The sequence below is a fragment of the Cervus canadensis genome, chromosome 7 (assembly GCF_019320065.1).
Source record: "Cervus canadensis isolate Bull #8, Minnesota chromosome 7, ASM1932006v1, whole genome shotgun sequence".
NCBI lineage: Eukaryota > Metazoa > Chordata > Mammalia > Artiodactyla > Cervidae > Cervus > Cervus canadensis.
This window is the reverse complement of record NC_057392.1, coordinates 45,094,442-45,118,346: the sequence shown is the minus strand read 5'-3', so window position 1 is coordinate 45,118,346 and position 23,905 is coordinate 45,094,442. Positions and strand designations below refer to the sequence as shown.

General features: G+C 42.7%; 1 protein-coding gene across 15 annotated transcripts in view; it reads right to left on the bottom strand.

Annotated features, from left to right (window-relative positions):
• The window catches only part of KALRN (kalirin RhoGEF kinase), a 671,401-nt gene that overhangs the window by 475,685 nt on the left and 171,811 nt on the right, over positions 1-23,905 (bottom strand). For all 15 annotated transcript variants that reach the window (XM_043473179.1, XM_043473181.1, XM_043473183.1 and 12 more), the window contains exon 2: positions 1,947-2,021. In XM_043473179.1, coding sequence (XP_043329114.1) covers positions 1,947-2,021 — 75 coding nt within the window. The remainder of the gene's footprint in view (positions 1-1,946; positions 2,022-23,905) is intronic.

The following is a 23,905-nucleotide window of genomic DNA, read 5'->3' as shown; positions in this document are numbered from 1 at the left end:
TCCATTTTGGCTGTCACCCATCAATGCACCCAGCAGTGCCTATGGAGTGAGCCCCTGCACGGAAGGCCTGTGCTGGCTCTTTCCCTGTGATTCCATTGTCACTCCTTGTAGACAGCCAGAATCATCCAGAAACAAAAGTTCAATCCATGAAGCTTAAGTACTTGGGTGTATTTTTTTTTTAATGTGATCCCTGGCTACTCACACTGCCATTCCCCCAGCCCCTGCTAGAGACTCTGAGCCAGGAGGCCTATATTGATGGCCTAGAACTGGCACCCATAGTGATGCTGGTATACCTCATAGTTCAGTTTCAATTACATTGGCAGTTACCAGACTTTTTCTTAAAGGGTCAGACAGTAAATATTTTAGGCCTGTGGCCATCTGGTCTCTGGTAGAACTACTCAACTCTGCTATTACAGCAACAAGGCAACCATTGGCAACACTGGTATAATGGCCCCCAAGCATATCAAGCCCTAATCATTGGAACCTGTAAATGTTACCTTATTTGGAAAAAGAGTTTCTATAGATAGTGATTGTTAGGGCTCTAGAAATGGGAAGATTATCCTGGGTTGCCTGAGTGAGCCCCAAGTGCAGTTCACAGGTATCCTTACTGTGAGGCAGAAGGATCTGACACAAATAGAAAAGCAGAAGGCTATACCACCAGGGAGGCAGAGATGGGAGTGACATGGCCACAGGCCAAGGGATGCTGGCAGCCCCTAGAAGCTAAAAGAGGCAAGAATCAAATTCTCCCCCAGAACCTCTGGAGGGAGCACAGCCCTGCTCACATCTTGATTTCAGTCCAGGAAACTGATTTTGGACTTTTGGCCTCCATAACTGTGGGTGAATACATGTCTATTGTTGTAAGCCACCAGGTTTGTGGCAAGAAGAAGCTACCACACTACTAAATGAATGCGCATGGGCTATGTTCCAATAAAACTTTATTTGCGAAAACAAGTGCCTGGCCTGCAGCAAAACACAGGCTATAGTTTGTTGATCCCTGAATTAGACATTAAAAGGACTGGGTGATATATATGGAATTTAGAAAGATGGTAACGATAACCCTATATGCAAAACAGAAAAAGAGACACAGAAATACAAAACAGACTTTTGAACTCTGTGGGAGAAGGTGAGGGTGGGATGTTTCAAAAGAACAGCATGTATACTATCTATGGTGAAACAGATCACCAGCCCAGGTGGGATGCATGAGACAAGTGCTCGGGCCTGGTACACTGGGAAGACCCAGAGGAATCGGGTGGAGAGGGAGATGGGAGGGGGGACCGGGATGGGGAATAAGTGTAAATCTATGGCTGATTCATATCAATGTATGACAAAACCCACTGAAATGTTGTGAAGTAATTAGCCTCCAACTAATAAAAAAATTTAAAAAAAATAAATAAAAAATAAAAAAAAAAATAAAAGGACTGGGTGCACAAGATATGCTATAGATAAAAGTCAGAAATGAATATTATTCAGAAAAACAAAAAATAGATACAAATACTCACTTGAGTTCCCTTTGCTAGAAGAAGAGATAAGAAAGAGCCAGAAAAAAAATTTACATCTCTTGTCCTTGACCCACTCAGAGACAAACCTAAATAAAACCTGTGGAAGGTGTGAAGGGGACAGACCCTTGCATCTCTCAGAGGGGCCTCAGCAGCTCCCACAGGCCTGACAGGCCTGGAAGAGTAGCACAAGGTGAGGTGGATGTGCGTGGGTGCATGACAGACCCACCTTTGGTTGTTAATGTCCTCCAGAACAGTCAGTGGGGACCAAAGTGCTCTTTTCCTTTTCTGCCTGCCTCTGCAGAGAGGAGCAGCTACTTTGACCATCACCTACACCCCCACCTCTTTCTCATTAGCACACAAAGAAGTGCGTGCCTGCACACATTCACAACACACACAGACACAAACTTCTCTAGGTCTGTAACAGAGGAAACTTGCATAGACACTCACCAGACACGAAGGCCACTTTTTCCTTTAGGATGGGAAGGACATCAGAAGCTTTCAAACCATCATTCCGAAAAGAGCCTGTCAGAGAACAAAACAGAAGGAATCAGAGTGAAAGGGGTCAAAAGATTGAATCCCTGGGTTCCCCCTTAGCTTTTCAATCCCCTCATGGGGCAGAAAATGATGCTTTGTTTAGGGCCCACAGCCTAGCCCAAGAGTAGGAGAGGCTCCACAACAGAAAGGACACTTTGACATGATGCCAGTCCACAGGGATAACCAAGAGTATGCCCCTCTGGGTCCTTTTCAAGAAGAGGACAGTGCAAGTCACCCGGCCAAAATATACACAAAGTACCATGTCCTGGAAGCAAAACTACAGTCCCATTGCTGTGAACCTGAAGATGGGGGCTTTTTGGAAATCGTTTTTGTACTTCCAGTGCTAGCACAGTAGCTGGTATACAGTGAATGTTACACACTAGACATTCAGTAAATATCTGTTCAACAGGCCAAGTTAACATCAAGATGGACCACAATGCCCTAAACAATTCCTTTTGCTTTTTTCTCTATGTGCCATAGCAACTGCTAGTCTTCATTTTACAGATGGAAAAAGTGAAAATTCCCAAGTGAGAAGCAAAGTCGAGTGCAATACCATTTTCCACCTCTTCTCCCTTCCCTTCAGCGTCACTGTCATCAGTCCACAATGAACAACTGATGAGCAATGTCAGTTCCACGGGAAGCAAATGCACTCCCTTCTTCAACAACTCACTCTCTGCCTAAATCTCATTTCTCAGGTGGAAAGTCATTTCTGGGGTCCAGTTGAGATCCTGTTAGGAGTCTGGAGGCAGAGGCCTGGGGCTCACACAGAATAGAAAATAACAATGTGCCTGGAGAAACAGCAGCCTCAGGAAGCAAAGGATAACCCAGCCTGGTGTGAGATGTGTGGGAAGGGAGGACTCAGCTTATACATGCACACATACAAACTCCAGGCCATCTCACCGCCCCTTGTCATTTATCCTGAGTACCCCAGAGGACTCTCAGGGAGAGCCAGCCCACACTCAGAGCCCTGCAAGCTGTAAATGGAATTTCTGCTGTGTACCACCTCCAGGAACATGGCACAGAGGGACCCCAGAAGAAAGGCAGCCCTGTGTGGGCTCAGTGGGACAGAGCTAGAGACCACGGACACCTCTTCAAGTGCTTTTCTCCACTTGGCTTTCTCCCTTGTGCTCCCAACCTGATAACCTACAAAGGGGAGAAACATGCTGAGCAGGATGGTCTTGCTCAAGGCGTCTCAATTTCTAAACACTGACTATTTCAAGCATTCAAAATTGTTGGGAATTTTGGCAACACCCCAGGACTAAGGTCACTGCCGAGGGAAGGGAAATAAGACAGTTGCACACTCAACCAAAGAGGAGAAGCAGCCCCAGAATGCCAGTGTCCATGGTAAGAGGTCATATACTAGCCCAAGACAAATTTACAAAGGATCTCTGACCCTTCCATCTATTTCTTCATTTTCATTTTTCACTAAATGTAGACAGTGATGCTTTTTGCTCATCAGTTGCTTCTCTTTACAAGCTGACCCAGAGCAGCTGATGCTGAAGTAACCAGCTGCAAGGCTCACTTTGAGAAGACTGTGGGCAATAGAGGAAAAAAAAAAAAAATAACACCATAAAAAGAAAGTTCTAAATATAGAACTTTTTGTACTTTCTATCTTTGTTTCTACTGATCTTTATGCTCTGACTTTATCTTCCAACAAAGGAAAGCTATTAAACCTCACCAGTAGAAAGTAATGAGGATCAACTTGCTGCTGCTGCTGCTGCTAAGTTGCTTTAGTCGTGTCCGACTCTGTGTGACCCCAGAGACGGCAGCCCACCAGGCTCCTCCGTCCCTGGGATTCTCCAGGCAAGAACACTTGAGTGGGTTGCCACTTCCTTCTCCAGTGCATGAAAGTGAAAAGTGAAAGTGAAGTTCCTCAGTCGTGTCCAACTCTTCGCGACCTCATGGACTGCAGCCTATCAGGCTCCTCCGTCCCAGGGATTCTCCAGGCAAGAATACTGGAGTGGATTGCCATTGCCTTCTCCAAGGACCAACATAAATTATTGTAAAAAATTACAAATGGATACATAGATAATTTTTCACCATGATGCAATAAGAATAAGCTTCAGTTTCCTGGGCAAGGAAGAGCCTATTAGACTTTACCAGCTAGACAGAGATCATCTTTAACACATGAGTTAGGTGCATAGAATGATATATCTGCATCAAAAGTTTTATTTTCATATATAGAATACATCTTTCTATACATCAGTTTTAAAACACTCTCCTTGACATCACTACATACACTATTAATTTCTAGAAAAAAAAATTTAATAAGAAAATTTAAACTTCAGTTCTGTGTCCTTCCAGATTCTTTACAAGTTCAAAAACAGCAAGACCCAAACTAATGAGATACTACTGTATAACAACAATCCACATAACCCTCTTGTCTCCTAAACTCTTGTCCTATTTTTTTCCACTGTTGTTCCTCTCCTGCTCCTACCATGTTAAAGTATAGAGAAAGTGAAAGTTGCTGTAGCCTTTTCCTTCTCCAAGGGATCTTCTCAACCCAGGGATCAAACCCAGGGGTAAAAGGTCTCCCACACTGCAGGCAGATTCTTTACCAGCTGAGCCACAAGGGAAGCCCAGTAAAGTATACAAGATGGCTCTAGTTTCCACACAGTTCCCAGACAATTAAGGAAGAAAATGCTATATCAGAAGCAAAAGGTTACCCATCCTGCCACCTCCAACCTGTGGAGAGACAGAGAGAGAGCGCCTGGAATTCCATTCTGCAGATCCCACTCATCAAGCCCCACCTCCTCCTTCTCCACTCCAGACTCCAAGACCTGAGAGAAGAGGAGCAGCTTGTCCAGGCAGCTTGCAGTTATTGCTCCAAGTAAATGTCACTATTTTGGGTTGGGCTGGTCTATGATTCCTGGCAGGGGGTTGGGGGTCCTTTCTCTTCCCAGGCCAGTTCAGATCACAGCTGAGCTATCTCCTAGGTTGTGTGTCCAACCTAAGAAAACCTAAAGGGTCCAGGTTTACAAAATCCCTAACTAAAGGATAATCATTTCCAACAGCAACATTTTTCACATTATAAAAGGATGTGCTCCAGGGTCTCTTTAAATAAAAGTTGCCTTAGTGGTTTGAATTAGCTTCTTATTTGCCAGAAATTGAATTACAAATAAATTTCAACAATGTGTGTATTATGTAAAGCCAAATAGAGCTAAGCTAATTAGTCTAGCAGCTCAGAAGTTGGTGACCTTGCACAGAAAACCTATTTGCACTGGCTAAAGGTCCTATGTATCAATAACCCCATGGCCCTTGTGAAACCAGTTGTCATACATAATTTGTAAGAAAGGAGAACTTCATTGAACACTAACTCAAACAGAACCAATGAAATAGCAACATGTTTTCACTACTAGGTATATGTCTGCACAGACTCATAGTAAATGTTCAATAAATATTTGATGACAAAATAAATATATGAATGAAATGTTAACCTTTCCTAAAGTGACTTGCACAAGGTCAGTGGCCTCATCCATCACACCAAATGCTAGTGATCTGAGCAGATGATCTCCAGGGTACCACTCAGCTCTAGTATTCTGAGACTTTTTAAACCGTTTCCTCATATTTATTGGTCTTTGAGATCCTCAGATTATCAGATCAGTATGCTTTGAAAGAACCAATTTCCTGACATGATTCAGTGCACTTGAGGAAAATAGAACAACTCTACCTTGGCCTTCCAGTCCATTCTTCCCCAGGAATCAATTTAGAGTTTGGAATACTCAGGGCACATCACACCATTTTGCAGACAGCCAAGTTACCAAAATGAGAGACTAGTGACGGGAGAACTTCCGGGGGCATCACACTTTGAAGGAGGCAGGCCTGAATGGCAAATTCTCTCTCTGATATAAAGGTATATTTGATGGCACTAACAGACTATAAACCCCACGCCCCTTGCTACCTCTAAAGAAAGCCTGGGAAGAAATAAAAGCCCCTGGGCTGTTGCAGTTACTGCAGGAAAAGAAAGAACCCGGGGGCTCCCTCATGGACCTGACCCAACATGAATGCTGTGTTTTATCTTATGGACAAAGACACACTTCTCTGGTGTTCAGTGCTAGTCCCACCCCATTCATGTCCTGCTGCTGTCAGAATTACAAGCCTGCTGTTCTGTTAATTAGCAACGTTCAAATGCTCTGCATCTATTAGGGAAGTAAAAATTACCACCGCCATCACCCCAGGATCTCCAGCATGGGTCTTCTCCAAGCCCCACTCTTGCCTACTCCTCACTCCAAATGGGCTATGCTCACATTGCTGCTGCCTGCTCCTCTTCACATTTTCCTAGTCACTGTTCCCATGCAAGAAGATGCCAATCACCCTCATCTGGCTCCCAGCCTTTGTGTGGATCCCTGTGACAGGAGCAGGACTGGCCCTCTGTCACAGGCCCTGTCTGTGGTTCCGCAGCTCTGGGATAGCAGGGAGTCTCTCAGGGGAGTTGGGGCAACATCTAGGCTAACCTCCTTTAGGAAGCAATCCTGATTCCAACAAGAAACAAACAAGCCAATGTTGAACATTTGGAGGTGAAAGCTGCCAGGGTACCCATGGATTCCTCTTTATCTCCTTTTGGTTTGCAGTCACTTTCCCTTAATTTGCACTTAGAAGTTACTGTGTTAAGTATTCTAATGTTGCATCAAATGGACCCGAACCCTGTTTAGCTACTGAGGCAGCAAGTTATCCAATGCTCAGGTCTCCGTCTCCTCTTTCCACTCCAGCCCTATGGTGTCCAGAATGGGAGGCTTGATCACTGTGGCACTGGAAGACTGACTGATCTGCCATACAAAAGAGATTTGGCTTAGAGCTGGGAGTTCCAGGAGCTCATTAGGCCAAACCTTAGTTTGGGCACTATTTGGACAATTTCCTATTCCCAGAGTCATTCTTTTATTAATTATTTCTTGAACCTTATTGTGTGTGAGGCCTTATGTTAAGCTTTGGTAATACTTTGACAAGTAAGAAATGGATCCTGCTTTCTAGGAGGCTTCCAGGCAGAGGTAAGTAGGCATGCAGATAAGACAGTGAGCTGTTATCAGAGACAGGATAACATATGTACAGAATGCAAAGGAGTCCAAAGGAAAGCCTTCTTAAGGATGAGTCCTAACTGCTTGCTACTTAAAGTAACAAGCGTCACCTACCAGCTAGAATCTTGCTAGAAATGCAGAATCCCAGGCCCTACCCCAGACCTACAGAATCAGAGCCTGTATTTTAACAAGAAGCTCAGGTGAGGAATACACATTATGTTTAGGAAAATGCTATACTCTAAAGTTTGTCTTTCTATTCCAGAGTTGCCTCAGAGTCAGAGATAGACAAAAGCATCCTTTAGCTCAATCTAAACAGAACCTCTAAAATCTAATCTAGGGCTTCTGCTCATGACCAACCCCCTGCACAGGATTCCAGAGATTCAGCCATCACTCTGTGACCCAAAACTCATATCCAGCTCTGGAATAAAAAGGCTATCCAGGAAGGCTATCCTCCTCCAGAGCACTGAGACTGGACCATGTCATATTTTTTGATGGTAGGAACATTTATGAATAACACTTGTTCAAGCTGCTCAGAACTTTGGTAGTTTAAACCACTTTCTCATGGACCAAATGCTTTAATTTCACAACAAATCTTCCTCAGTACACCAGGCCTCAGAGCCCTCTGCCTTCTGGAACTGTTCTGAGTACCACAAACACTGTCACTGATCATATTTACACGTCACGATGCCATCTCTGAGACAGTGCTGGAGGACAGAGCATCCAGGCGGCTTATGCCTGTTTACCACACCTGCACTCCCACCCACGGGTACACAGTCCTGAACACGGGGCAACACTGGACGAGAAACAGAGGAAGGAGAGGTGCTGTCACCCCAGGGGGCCTCACGTCTATGGAGAACACAGTGCTCATCCCAGCAATTTGCTCCGTAGGAGAGGAGACCCAATTTTTGCCCTCTGAGAGTTTTCTGCCTAATACCTAATGTCTATTTCCTCTGACACCAGAAAGCTACCAGACACAGTACAAAAAGAAAACTTAGATTTTGAGATCCTGATAAAGATCCTCCCATCTTGCCTCCAACATGGCTGGCCCACATCCCCTCTGCCCTGATTACTGCTGCCATCAACCACTGAGTTACTCAAACAGAAACTTGGAGGCATATCCTAGACTCCCCTCCATTGCAAATATCGATTCAGTCACTTAATACTGTTGATTCTACCTCTTAAATCTTTCTCTAATGAATCACTCCTTCTGGGCAGTTTCTTTGACCACCCCTGTCAAGTTGAGCTGTCCCTGACTATACCTTGTACTCTGTCACTCCTGAAAGGCATTTCTGTTTTCATTCTGTTCCCCCATTAACTGACCCCCATACCCCAAGGGTGGGGACCATGTCTTACTTGGTGTTCTACCCTAGCACCCAGCACAGTGCCTGTCATGCAAAAGAGGCTGAAGAAATACTGAACTGAAACTGAGCACACACAGGTCCTAAGAAGACAGAGAGTAACAGTGGTGAGTTGTCAGGATGGTTCCCCAGGAGGTGATCTTTGAACCAGATTTTGAATAAGAGAGGGGCCAAAGAATAATGCTCTGATGGGAAGCAGTACATGCCAAGGCAGAGAGAAAGGGGCAAGCTAGCTGTGTGCTATAGATGGAGAGATTACTGGCTGAACAGAAAACCAGGGTTAGAAAGGCATGGTGGTAAAGGGTGGGCTGTGTGATCTCACTCTGAACCGGATCAGTCTCAAGAGGCTGGGCTTCTGAGAAGGCCTCCAGCAAAGATGTGGCTGCAAATGCCTACAGAAGCTCAGAGAGCTGGACTGTGCCACAGTAAGGACCAGAGCTGGTGGAATCTGGCTGGTCTCAAAGAAAGGCTATAGTTCCAGAATAGAGTTGGACCCAGCAGGCACTGACTCCAACCTCCATGTTACATCCTGTTCTGTCTTCAGGGAGACAGGGTAGCATGGGACACACAGCCCCTGCTGAGGTGGCTGGTTGGATGGGGTGCGGGGGGCACTGGAACTTGGCCTCTCTATATTTTCTCCCTAGGTTCCAAGAGAGGCAGGAGGAATGTCTGCTTGCTAGGTCCCTCCTGTGAGCCTGCCAGGCTGGGGGTTTGGGGAAGACCCCATGAAGACACAACATGGAACGATTCAAAAAGGGAAGAGACTTAAGGACATGCTCCTTCTGTGTGGGGACTAGTTGGGGGAAAGCTCTTGGGAGAAGAAGCTGTCAGTGCAGCTGGGATGAGAGGGAACCCACTGGTGCAAAGAAGTGGTGATCTTTATTCCCCTCACTGTCCTTTCTTTCCTTCCTCTTTTCCTATATTAATTCAAGACAAGGATGAGAGGGGAAAGGGTAAGAGAGATAAAGAGCTAGAAACACACACACAGATGGAGGTGATTGTCTTGTCTCATCTTTACAGACGCTAATGAGCTATTGAGGCAACTGCCTGTGGGTAACTCTTTCAGGGACTATAAATATGTTCCTTGGCACTCTCCTTAAGACACCTGCCACTGAGGCAGGAAGTGCGTGCAGAGCTGAATGGAAGGAACAAATCTGGCTGAGAAAGAGACGGAACAGCTTTGTGCCAGCAACAGACACACAGCACGGTGTGGGGATTCATTGCCTCTCCGCAGTCTGGGGACCCATTGCCTCCAGTCAGGCTGACTCCCTGCAGTGTCCTTCACCACTGACACTTGCAAATATCAGACCAGCCAGCAGCATCCTCCCACCCCCTGAGCAGCAGCCACAGAGCAGCGATAGTGTGGCAGGCTCTCACCCCCACAGCACCAGGCCATAGAACTTCTGAAAGAAGGATATTCACAAGCCTCAGTTCACCTGATCTCAATGCAGAAGTGGGGGGGGGCGGTGGTGGTGGTGCAAAAAACAAAAGGGCTCCTCTCTCAGTAATTACTAAAACTAAGCTTTTCCAAGCAAACTGATGAAGCATTATGCCAGAAACTGGCAAGGATGGCCAGACTGAGCCGTCTTTACACAAGGGGATGCAAGATCTACCTTCTCTGAACTCTGGCATGCATTTGAATGTCACTCCTCACAATGACCACTTTCTGCCCTTCTTCATAGTGAAGTGTGCCTCTTCCCCACAGTACCTTCTCTAACTCCTTCCTGAGCCCAGGCTGGCCCGGCTTCTCTTCTCTCTACATCACATGGCAGGCACCCCACTGCAATGAGATCTCCACCCCTGAATTGAGATCTTTGTCTAGACTCTTAAGCTCTTGAGGGAAGGAACTGGGTGCTTTTCTCCATATCTCCAGTGCATGGCATGCAGCTGGTGCTTAATGAGTGACCCAGGAACTGAATCTTATTCATCTACAGTGACTTCTACACAAAAAGTGCTTAATAGCAGCTGTGCCTCTTCCTCTCCTGGTCCCACTTTGTACCTGCTTCAATCCCATCTCCATCTTTCTCTCTCTCATGCTTCACACAAACTCTAACTGTGGCCCATTTGACTGTTAACTTTCTAAAGTCAATATTAGATATAAAGGCCTGGCTAATAGGCTACTTCTGAAGAGCAGAAATGTGTAACACTTACCATTACTAAATTAGCTCCTTTAAAGATCACTAATAATTAGCACTTTAAACATATAGGTAACACCTCTCTGAGCCCAGCTAATGAGCAAACCATTTCTGTTTATTCTTCACAAGCTTTAATATTAGCTTGAGTTGAGACCTCAGCTGCAATACACAGGTTCACTCACTCTCCCTCCCTCCCTTCCCAGAAAAGTTGCCATCATTTAATGTACTCTGGACACAAGAAAATGGCCACTTCAGAAGAAATTATACTGCTCATCACTTTTTTTTAACAGAGTCTTTTCTAACTGATCAGGTTGTTTAAAGTGCTCATACCTTACAGATGGTGGTGATGGTGGGAGATTTATCATCTTTTTGTTACACTGAGCATTACTCTTGGATGGGTCCTCAAAGTAATGCAGAACATTAGCCAGAGATGGATATAAATAAGCTGTTGCACATGAGCAGCATATTTGCTTTCATACTATGTTTAGAGAGAGCTCTACAGGTACTCAGAGGCAGAGGCTGTGTACAGTGGAGGTTTAGACATATAAAAGGTTCACTCCTTGGAACCCGCACTCTCAGTGTCTTTCCCTCTTCCCCAGTGTGCATATCAACAACATTTTAATTAATTTTACATTAATCAGGATATTACGACTTTAGTTAAAAATGAAACTGTTGACTTGAAGAAAAGTCAGCTTAGGTCTCTGTCATTATAGAAGCACTCAAGCAGGCATCCAAACATGAAATGGCCTCTCGGTGAAGCAATGCCAGAGGGACATATTGGGCACAAGACCGGACACAGGTCCAACACAGACATGGAAAACCTAGGGCCAAAGTAAAACACAGGTTTGCAGAATTGCAAGTGCAGCCTGACAGGTGAGAAAGGCCATACCCAAAGGTCACACTGTTGAATAAACTTTAGCACACTAAAGCCCCCTCTCCCACTTTAAGGACATGCATGCTGCTGTCCTTGGTCCTGAGCTAGTTGTACAGTTGCTACTCAGAGTGGCTGCTGTCCAGCCTGCCTTAGGATAATATGAACCAAATGAGAAAGAGTCAGAGATGATAGCGACGTTAAGAGGTATCAGAGAGATAAACAAATATGAACAAGTACTGAAGGGCATAGACATGGATACATTATTGTAGAGAACTGAAAGAGTCATTTTGAGATTGTTTTCAAATAATTGCAGTAATGAGGAAAGAAAGGTCTGCGTACATCACATGACACAGACACACACACACCCCTCCCATGGAAATGAGACAGCATGAACTCATGTCCCCCAATATTATGTATTGGTTTCTGAATAAACTGACATAGATGGGTTGGTCACGGAAAGACTCTTAGAGTTTTAAGGAATTTTTAAATCTCTCCTTAAGTTATTACGTTAAGCTATTATCTAAACACTGTACAAATGAGCATCTATATGTGCCAGGTAAAGTCCCAGTTACTATGGGTAAAATGAAAAAAATGTAGATTTTCTGACCTGAAGGGACTTTCAGTTTAAAGGGAGACTCAGACATGTCAACATGTAATTTTAATATCAGGTAAAAAGCATAATGGTAGAGGTACACACAAGGGACAAACATTCAGAAAATCCCAAAGGGCTAATATAATTCAAGGTATAAGAAAGTGTCTGAAAAGTGAAGGAGCAGTAACTAGAGAAGAGGCAATAGGTTATGGGTACCTCAGCAAGGTCCAGGACTGGATTGGACAGTACCGAGTACTGAGGTCTCTCTAGTGGGTTTCAGGGAATAGAGAAGAGCAGCTAAGACATGGTGGCTTCCCTCCTACAACCCAGACCCTCTCCACAGTATCAGAGAGATCAGTTAATGTTTGCCAGAGATAAACAACAAAGTTCCTTTACAGATTTAGCATTATGAGGAGCCAACGTAAGTTAGGAAATGACCAGGATCAGGAAGAGTCTGACTCATGATGCCTGATATCTCTTTAGAAAGAAGCATAACCATGTCACCAGAGAAGGAAATGGCAGCCCACTCCAGTATTTTTGCCTGGTAAATCCCATGGACAGAGGAGCCTGGCATGCTACTCTGTCCATGGGGTCTCAAGAGTCGGAACAACTTAGCAACTAAACTACTAATTACTACTAACCATGTCATGTGTTAAATAGGAAATCAAAGTAATCCAAATATCTCACGAAGCTAGAATTCTTCTCCAGAATATGGAAATCAAGGAGCTTGGGGCAGGGGAGGGTACTTGCAAATGGTTGCCTAGGTAACCTTCAACTCTGCTCACCAGAGGACATAGTAAGCTGCACATTCCAGGAGCAGACTGAAACAGGCTTCTTAACCTTGCATCAAAAATGTATGTGGTGGGAAAGGCCTTGAAACTCATGAAAATACATGCAATTTATTGAATATATGTCCATACATGTTCATTTTTCTGAGAATTGTTTAATTCCAGTTTTCATGAGATGTCCAAAGGGGTCAATGGCTCCCTAAATTGTAGAGAACCACTGGTCTAAAGAAAAGTCAAATGAGAGCCTACAATATGTCTTGAGTTCTAATCAGTAAACCCCATCACCCAGCATCTGTCTCACTCATGGCCCACTAAACCCCAGGGTTTAGCTGAGACCCAATACAGTTGTTAGGCTTCCCTGGTGGCCCAGATGGTAAAGCATCTGTCTGCAATGCAGGAGACCCGGGTTCAATCCCTGGGTTGGGAAGATCCCTGGAGAAGGAAACGGCAGCCCACGCCAGTACTCTTGCCTGGAAAATCCCATGGACAAAGAAGCCTGGTAGGCTACAGTCTGTGGGGTTGCAAAGAGTCGGACATGACTGAGTGACTTCACTTTCACTTCAATACAGTTGTTGGGCTAGAAGAGAAAGTAACTAGAGAAGACAAATGATTTAGATTCCTTGGCTTGGATAAGAGGAATCTGAGGCAGATGGTAGGATGTGAAGGCTGAGTGCCAGATCCTAGGTTCCAAAGATAAGCTTCAGAGATGGTTTTCTCTCATTACAGAGTTACTGAAAGCCAGAATGAGTGAGGTAAAACACAAAATGAGTTGTGTAAATGCCTAGGTAGTGCCTTCCCTGGATGCCTTCTTAATCGAAGATTTCCCTGACTTCTAGCAAAGTGATGACAACTTGACTGAAGACTACTCCTAGACCATCAGGGGTTATGGTCATGATTAGGGCTGACAGTCTGCAAACATATTTAACATGATCCCCCGGAGGCTGCATCATGGCAGGATGAGAAGGAGGCTCTCAGATGTTCCCAGTAAGGCAGCCACAGCAGAACAAGCCTGGCCACTATTTGCTCATCAAATCATCTTGTACCAGATGGTGAGCTCTCTAAGGGCAGCACATCCGGAGAGGCAGCTCACATCCCCAAGTAAAGCACAGGCTCTGGATTCAGACAGAACTAAGTCTGACTCTGAGCTCCAGCACTTATTAGCTGTGTGCCCTTGGATAGCTTACTTAACATCTCTGGGCCTGTTTATTCATCAGAGATTAAAAATACCTACCTTACAGGCTGTGGTGATGATTAAAAGAGAAAATCTATTTGAAGGTACCAGACACATAGCTGATGGTAGGTCACCATGATACTCCTCCTCTCCTTCCTGTTCATCTTCCTCCTCTCCTAGTCCCAGCATGGGCCCTAGTACATAGTAAGTGTTGACTGTGTCAATAAATGAGTTAATGAATAAGTGAATAGAGTAAATTCAGAAAACAACAACTAAAAACTGCCTCTCCACCTTCCCACTACATACCTATAAGCCAAGCTGCTCGTATTTATCCGTGTAGTTGCTCTGAATTTTTATCATTTCTTTCCCCTACCTAATTTCTGCTATTTGGCAAGCACTCCAACCACTCCTGCTCCCAAAGCCAGGTTCATCAAATGCAAAAGAAAGTATCCCCAGTGAGAGAGCAGCTGCTGACTGAGTGCTCACCTTCTCCTTCTCTGTCCAGAGGGCTATGGTCCTGGGCACCCCTTCCACACTAATCTCTATGTGCTGGACCCTGTAGCTAGCCAGCCTTGCCCTTTCTTCCCAAGCTCCTCTTCCCCACTGCTCTGGGTTCCAGACAAAGGTGTACTAATTCAGATGGCATTTCTGAAAAGTACCCCTACTGAAAACACATCCCAAAAGCAAGGCCACCGTCTGAGATGAGATGGCCCTAACATCTACCTGTAGGCAGAATCTTCACAGCCCTGTGAGGAGACACAGCAGCTTGCGGGGAGAAATAAGAGGCCTAAGGGGAGTCCCTGCTCTGTGGGTCTTTTCCCTGGTTGCCCTTGAACATTGTTGTCAAGGCATTAAGTGGAGAATTCACAGAGACAGAAAGGGCTAAAGAGGTCAAAGAGCTAGGTGTGGAGGCCAGGGAAGTGGCAAATACAAATACAGGTGAGTTGGATCTTCAGTCTACCTGCTACGTAGGATAAATGGCCCCAAGCTGCTAAAATTCTCTGTTCTGGGTGCTCTGAAAGTCTTTTCTCATTTATTCTCCAATATTTACAATTTTTTGCCAGTAATCTAAGCAGAATACCTCTAGGAGGCTGGGAAACCAGATCTTCTTTGCTCTCTTCTAGCTTCTTAAAGAAAAGGAACCCTTAACCATGGCCAGGGAGTTGTGAGGCTGCCTTGTCCATGGACAAATACACACACATACTCAGAAAACAGCTTATATGCTAAGTACTAGAATCATATTAAAGTAGGGAGTAATGACATTCATTATGGCTTCATACTATGGAAAAATACACAAAACCCAAATGTTCAACCACAGGGGACTGGTAAAACAATCCATGGTCTAACCACTCTATGCAACCATTAAACATGACTGTACAAGAATAATTAATGCCAAAAAAAAAAAAAAAGAATAACTAATGCCACAGGAATTGTCATGGTATAAGGTTAAGTGGGAAAGCCAGATTATAAAATAGCATGTACAACCTTATCCTAATTGTATATACACTGGTACATGAGTATAAAAGCCAGATGCACACATGCAGACAATGGTTATCTCTGGAAAATGGGATTGACTCATTTAAATGGTTCTTAACTATTTTTCACTGTCCAATTTTCTTATCTATTCTTGAAATAATTGAGAAGAGCAAGTTCCTTCCTTTGTATATTAATCTTTCATTTATAGGATCCTTATATAATAATATTCATGCACTTAAAACATTTAATAATTAGGTTGTGGTTATGACAGCATCTGCAACCAACATTTTAAATCAAACGTATTTAAAGTTAAGGACGGCTGTGTTATTCAGCTGTTCACTCCATGATGTGATTCCATGGCAAATTAAAAAGTGGCTACAATTCATCACAGATAGTGTTGTCCCATGACTGAAAAAAATGAACTTCAAAGAAGCTGTAAAAAGAAATTTAATTTTTCATTAAATGCCATTCAAAGATTTGCCATATATCCAAATAGAGTTTATCTCAGGAAGGCAAGATATTAAAGATTCAAGTAAAATAAAATTCAAATAAAATCAACATGGTTTTAGATTAAAAACTAAACATTATATCAGTTGAATAAATTTATTTTTTTAACATATGCTTAATTACTTTATTGTAATAAAGTCAGGCAGACATGCTGGGGCAAGGAGGAATGAATTTCTAAGTACTTATTATGTACCAAAGGGATTTTCAACTAAGCTTCTATTTGGAGGAATAAGTGGATAAAAAGGGCTTCTCAGGTGGCTCGGTGGTAAAGAATACACCTGCCAATGCAGAAGATGTGAGTTTGATCCCTGGGTTGGGAAGATCCCCTGAAGGAAGAAATGGCAACCCATTCCAGTATTCTTGCCTGAAGAATCCCATGGACAGAGGAGCCTGGTGGACTACAGTCCACAGGTCGTGAAGAGTCAGACACAACTGAGTGACTGAGCATGCACGCACATGGATAAAAATAATTAAATATGTTTTTGAAAAAAGACGAATAATGGGTTGGGTTTGCTGTACTAGATATTAAAATATATATATATTTAAACTACAATTATTAAAAGGTGGCACAGACACAAGAATTAACAAACAAATGAATGGCACCTGATTCATAGACCTAATACAGATCTGACATTTAAGAACCTAATATATGATAAGAGAAGAAGCTAAACCAAAGGAAAAAAGACAAATTATTCAATAAATGGCACTGGAAAAACAGACTAGTTGGAAAAAAAAAATCAAGTTAATTCTCATAACTTCGCTCTATATACCACAATAAATTTTAGACAGATTAGAAAACCAAATCTTAAAAATGACATATTTAAAAAACACCTTAGGAAAAAACATGGGTGACTATTTAACTGATCCCTGAATAACAAAGAGCTCTCTAAACATGAAAACACTGAAAAAAATAAAAAAGGAAAATATTTATGATTTTTGTCTATGGAAATTTTTAAACTATACATCAGAGTATAAACAAAACTTAGAAGGCAAATGACAAGCTGGAAAACATATTTGCAACAAAACTGACAAAAGATTAATACTATCCCCACATGAAAAACAGGCAAAGAATATAAATACACATTTCAAAAAGAGAAACAGCAATAAATAAGAAAAAGTAGTCAACCTAATTAGTAATCAAGGAGCTGCAAACTAAACAATGAGATGTTCTAAAATTTGTCAAATATGCAAAGATTTTGAGAAGGCGACAATCCTCAGTGCAGGCAAGAATTCCAGACTACCCTTCTCTGTCCACACCCCTGCCAGTGCAAGTAACATGGCTGCAACCTTTCCAGAAGGCACCTTGGAAATATGACTCATAGATAATTCTGTATATAATCAATGACCTAGTAATTCGATTCCCCTCTGGATGCCCATCTAAGGAACTAAGGAAAAATGAGGGCAAATACCTGAGGACAAGAGGTTTCAAGCAGCACTTTTAACTATGGTCCCAAACTGCAAACAGCATAAATGTCCAACAGAAGGGGACTAGTCAGATAAACTTGGGAGGGCTCTAAATGGAACACCAATCAGCCATTAAATTTCTTATTTTTGAGTAATTTACAATTTCATGGAAGCATGGTTATAATACATAAAGTAAAAATAGGATACTAATGATACATGTACTCTACAAACACTAAGTTAAATCATATGAAATTGCTGAGGCTCAACTTTTTTTTACCTTCAGAAATATCAATTTGGTATGTTCCCAAATATGGATTGTATTTCCGGGTTGTGAAGCTTATGATGATATTTCATTTTCTTCTTCATACTGTTCTATAGCTTTCAAAATTTTTCAGTGAACATGTATTATACTAAAAATTTTAAGCTGTACATTTATGTGAAGACCATATGAAGAAACATCCAAAACTCAAATCTGTAACAAACCACCTTTTCCCTCTTGTCTCGATTTTACAGTTCTCTGCCTCCTTGATCTCTTAATATCCATGCTACTCATCTGTGTCTCTCTTTTAATTTATCTGCAAGTTCTGTAATTTGCTCTTTGGGGTTAATCCCCAGAAAAAGAAGCAGGGCCCTAGAAAAGATCTGACCTGTTCTGTCAGTCCCCTTTCCCCAGGAAGACTTCCCAGACCAGGCATGAGTATCAGGAGATTTTTAATGCCCAGAAGTGGTCCCATGCTTTCCAGTCAGTGAAGTGTCACAGAAGAAGAAAGCAGGCAGCCTCCTCATTGGAAATCTTCCCAACTTGTGTTACTGCCAATCCCCTAGAGTTGGGAGTGAGGTTCCTGTCCCTGCTTCATGGTAGGGTCACAGAAAAAAAGGTAAAAGATCACCCAGAGGCTTGGGGAGAGGCAGGCAGCAGCTTCCCTCCAATAGTACAATGGTGAGAATGAATCCATCACCTGTAGCCTGATGTCTTGTGCTCTCTATTCTTGGCATTTTTGTATGCTAAATGATGAGGACCTTTTGCTGACTTGTCCTTTCCCAGAACTTCTTGACTATGCCACTCACAGAGCTCTTAGGCCCCATGGGGTGGCAGAAAGAGCATCGGACTTGGGAGTCAGATGATCTAGGTTCAACTTGATATATCAACTTAGCCACTTTGATGAGGTTCTTCACCCCCTCTAGTGTTTCAGGTGTGAGGACATAACTCTGCTGATTGAACCCTGAAATCTAGGCAGGTACCAGTTTGCAGGGCAAACATGGGACTAGACACTGGTTAACTGTGTGGCTATGTTTCCAATCCCACTCAGGGAACACGGTTCCCAATGTGGGATGAGGACTCTGTCAAAATAACCAAAGTCACATCCCTGAATTCCTACACGTGCTAGGACAAGTGGATGAGTGAAACCTGAGAGTCAGGCTCAGTTCTTCATGAAATGCCAGACCTAGTCATATCCTGCCACCTCTTCCAACCTCTTTCTCTTCCGACAACTGAATGCATCCTTATAACCTCTAGATGCATAAAGAAATGGATCACCATCCCAGTGCCTTCACATCTTCACCAGTCTCCCAGAGTAAAGTATCATTTCATCTTACCTCCCTCTCCCATGACCCTCATCCAGAAGGAACTCCTAAACGTGACCAGCAGCTCTACAAACAGGTCCTGGCAGTGGGTTTATCAGAGACAACATTCCTTCTCAGAGCACTGGTTTGCCACAAACATGCCCTGTCCTAGACCACCCATCGAGGGGCCAGAACCAGTGGAATGACATATCTAGAAAGCCCTTACAGACTGCCAGTCCTTCATTTACAAGAAAGGGAAACTGAGATGCAGTGAGAAGAAGGCTCTCAAGGCCACACGATGAGTGCAGAAACTCAATTTCAGTCAAGCATTCTCTGCTCCATACCACATAGCCTGAAGAGTACCCCCACTATAGATGCTTAATAGTAGAATGCAAGGATGGGTAGATGATAATTCAGAGCTTTGCTATCCAACCAGCTACATGAGGCTATTTAAATATCAATTAATTGAATAAAATTAAAAATTCAGTCTCTCAGTCACATTTGATATAGCTAACGGCTGTCATATTAGAGAATATAGAGAATATTTTCATCACTGCAGAAAAGTTCTACTGACAGTGCCGATCATTTAGATGGATAGAAGATGGATAGATATCCTATAAGAAAAAAAGTTCCCTGGGGGCAAGGTCTATGTCAAGTACTCCCTTGAGATGTACTGAGGAATGCTCTCCATATCCCATAACCAATGACTCAATGACTGAAAGAACAGCCCATAATACAATCAACAAGGGGCTCAGCAGTACAGACCACAAGTCCAAGAAACACAGATCGCCATCCAAGGGAGCTTCCTGGGTCTAAGCACAGAAGCCTATGGAAGAAACAAGTGGCTTCTGTCTCCTCACCTTTTTTTCCAAAAAGTATGATTATCAAGTTTTGAAACTTGATCAAATTTTCCCACAGGTACCAAAGGTCGCAGTCACTAACCACCAAGTCTCACATAGATGCCTCTGAGCCTCGGCCACTTTGGGAGGCAGCAGGCAAAAAGAAGCTGAAAGGAGAAGGGAAATCCTTAGGTTCCCGAGTGGGAAAATTGTCACTAACCTCTCATTTTCAAGAGGCAATTTGAAATCCTGCATGTGTACTTGCTTTGTAGTGTCCAATCACCCTCCATCAAGCCAACAAAAAGCTGATTGGTCATACCAGAAACGAGGCTGTCATGCTATAGAGAAAAGTCAATCTGCCTGGTAGCTTTGTAAGCCCACAGTCCAACATGTGACAAGGTGAGAAGTCTCTTAAAAGACTGGGTGAATACTGTCAAGAAAAAAGCCCCTTTGCAAACAGGCTTGACTTGTTCTGCTCTATTCAAAATTTGGAGTAAAAGTCTGATTAAGAACAGTTTTGCCAATTAAAAATCAGTTCTAGAAATTTCAGGATGCTCAGTCTCCAATAAAGACATCTTTAAAAAGATTTTATTGGAAAAAAATTGCTTTACAATATCATGCTGATTTCTGCCCTACATCAACATGAATCAGCCACATGACCCGTCCCTCTTGAACCTCCCTCCTATCTCCCACCCTATCCCACCCCTCTATATCGTCACAGAGCATTGTGACAAAGAAAATTCTTACTACATAAAGTTTCAGTCATTAAAATGAGAGACATCTGCTGCTTACAAAGAGCAGAAAAAGGCCAGGTCCTCTGGATATTTTTTTCTCTTTTTTAAATTGAAGTATAGTTGATTTACCCCTGCATATTTTCAACACCTGAAGGTCCAACTATACATGAGACAAGGAAAAGATCTACTCTGAATTCTACTGGCTCAGTTAAGGCAAGCAATACAGTTAATCTTTAGTCTCAGTAAGATCTCAATGAACATTCTGTTCCTTTTCTATAGCCAATGAGTATATTTTCATTAGTTCACACTGTAGCAATTAATAATCTACTTTGCTATTTCAATTTTAAGACATTTTTTTCTTATAACAATAGAATTCTCTCTTGCTTTGGAGTGCCCTAGCTCCATTTTTCAGGAGGAAGATTCATCAGTGTTCAACCTCAAAAAATGTTACTTAGTATCACTGTGCCTCAGTTGTCCTATAAGCAACATGTAAGTAGTACCACCTCCTAAATGCTGTTGTGAAAAGTAACTGAGATTAGGTGCATGTCTTTTGACTGGTTCTAAGGAGTAAATTTGATCTCTGGTTCCTCAAAGCCTTTGACTGTGTGGATCACAATAAACTGTGGAAAATTCTGAAAGAGATGGGAATAACAGACCACCTGACCTGCCTCTTGAGAAACCTATATACAGGTCAGGAAGCAACAGTTGGAACTGGACATGGAACAACTGACTGGTTCCAAATTGGAAAAGGAGTACATCAAGGCTGTATATTGTCACCCTGCTTATTTAACGTATATGCAGAACACATGATGAGAAACGCAGGGCTGGAAGAAGCACAAGCTGGAATCAAGACTGCCGGGAGAAATATCAATAACCTCAGATATGCAGATGACACCACCCTTATGGCAGAAAGTGAAGAAGAACTAAAAAGCCTCTTGATGAAAGTGAAAGAGGAGAGTGAAAAAGTTGGCTTAAAACTCAACATTCAGAAAACTAAGATCATGGCATCTGGTCCCATCACTTCATGGCAAATGAAGATGGGGAAACAGTGTCAGATTTTATTTTGGGGGGCTCCAAAATCACTGCAGATGGTGACTGCAGCCATGAAATTAAAAGACGCTTACTCCTTGGAAGGAAAGTTATGACCAACTTAGATAGGATATTAAAAAGCAGAGACATTACTTTGCCAACAAAGGTCCGTCTAGTCAAGGCTATGGTTCTTCTAGTGGTCATATATGGATGTGAGAGTTGGACTGTGAAGAAAGCTGAGTGCCGAAAAATTGATGCTTTTGAACTGTGGTGTTGGAGAAGACTCTTGAGAGTCCTTGGACTGCAAGGAGATCCAACCAGTCCATCCTAGAGGAGATCAATCCTAGATGTTCATTGGAAGGACTGATGCTGAAGCTGAAACTCCAATACTTTGGCCACCTCATGCGAAGAGTTGACTCATTGGAAAAGACCCTGATGCTGGGAGGGATTGGGGGCAGAAGGAGAAGGGGACGACAGAGGATGAGATGGCTGGATGGCATCACCGACTCGATGGACACGAATTTGAGTAGACTCCGGGAGTTGGTGATGGACACGGAGGCCTGGCATGCTGTGGTTAATGGGGTCGCAAAGAGTCAGACACGACTGAGCGATTGAACTCAACTGAACTGAAGGAGTAAATGCTAAGTGATGGAGTGGATGAATGAATGAATGAAGTGTCTGAACTATGCAACTGATTTGTCAATGGACTCAGCTATACAAACCTGGAAGCAGACAAACTGCAGAAATGATTCACAATTTAAGACACAGTCATTCATGTACTGTCAGCTCCTAAAATTGTAGATACAATAAGTGGGAGGAAATAAGCTGCCTACAGAAAGCATGCCTTGCAAATTCAGGCTACTGCAAAGGTGAGAACATTTCAGTTTTCCCATGGGAAAAAATCTTTCCTTCCACTCTAAAGTTTTATGATTGTGTATTTGTGCAAATAGGAAGAACAGTTAATCTAATAAGTTTCAGCTTTGGAATTCTAGGATTAAAATATACCTATCAAAATCCATATGTAGATTTGGATTTGGAAGTGTTCCCCATTTGACTTGGATCCAGGTATGTACAGAGTAATTGAGTCATAATTATGATATTGTTTCATGCTAATAATGCTTCTGACATGGAAGGAAACTGGACTGAGAATCTGAAGATCTGAGTTTGCTTGTGGCTTTTTCAAAGTCTCTTCCCCTTTCTGACCTTCATTTTGAACACCAGTAAAATGAACAAGCCAGGCAAGATGATGACTGAGGCCAGTCCTCCCCGAATTGTCCTGTGCCTAATTCTGTTTGTTGTAGAAGAGATAATGATGTGCAAGAAGTTAGAGAAGCAGGCATCCCAGAGGGGAAGTGAGAACCTAAGGGTGAAAATTATGCTAGGAAAATACCATATGTAATTAATTATAAAATGCATCATTAGTTTATATACCACTAAGAAAGAAAAAACTATTGCAACTGCCTCCTGATTCAAGAGATGGTAAAATGTGACGGTAAAGGGGAATCTCATAATGAAATATGGGAAAGTACTTATTACATTACTGGGTAGTTATTATACTCTAGGCACTAAGCTAAGTGTTTTAGATATTATCTTTATTTAACTCAAAAACAACCCTACGAGATAGAAATGTATGATCTTATACGAAAGATCAGCATTTTACAGAAGAGATGATTGAGGTTCAGAGGGTTTACATCATTTGCTTAAGATCCTCTAACTAGTGACATATGAACCTATAACTATTTCACTCCAAACTCCATCTTTTTAACCTTTTACCCTTTGAACAAGGCTGGAGCATTTGATGCAAAGTGAAAACAAGGTGTCTGATGGAGACAGGGCTGAAACACTGAAACTGTCAGGATCCATTAAAGGAACTTATTAGAGTAAAATACTTAGAACTAGAAGGGACCTTAAAGACAATGTATCACAAGCATATACTTTACAAAGAATCTAAAGCCCAAAGGGGCTATGTCATTTGTGCAAGGTTATACAGCCAGTCCTGGTGGCTCAGACAGTAAAGAATCTGTCTACAATGTGGGAGACCTGGATTCGATCCCTGGGTCAGGAAGATCCCCTGGAGAAGGGAATGGCTACCCACTCCAGTATGCTTGCCTGGAGAATACCATGGACAGAGGAGCCTGGTGGGATGCAGTCCACGGGGTTGGCAAAGAGTCTGACACAACTGAGCAATTATCACTTCCACTTCACATACACCCAGTCAGTGTAAAAAGCTAGGATTCTAGAATTTTGCCAGGTAATAAAATCAAGCTTGCCAGTCTATAATTGCCTGAATCTGGCAATTCCCATCTTTTTACATCCTAGGCATTTCCCATTTTTATACATTGATTTCTTGGTGATTTGCCTGTGATGACATAGGCAAGTTCCTTCAGTAC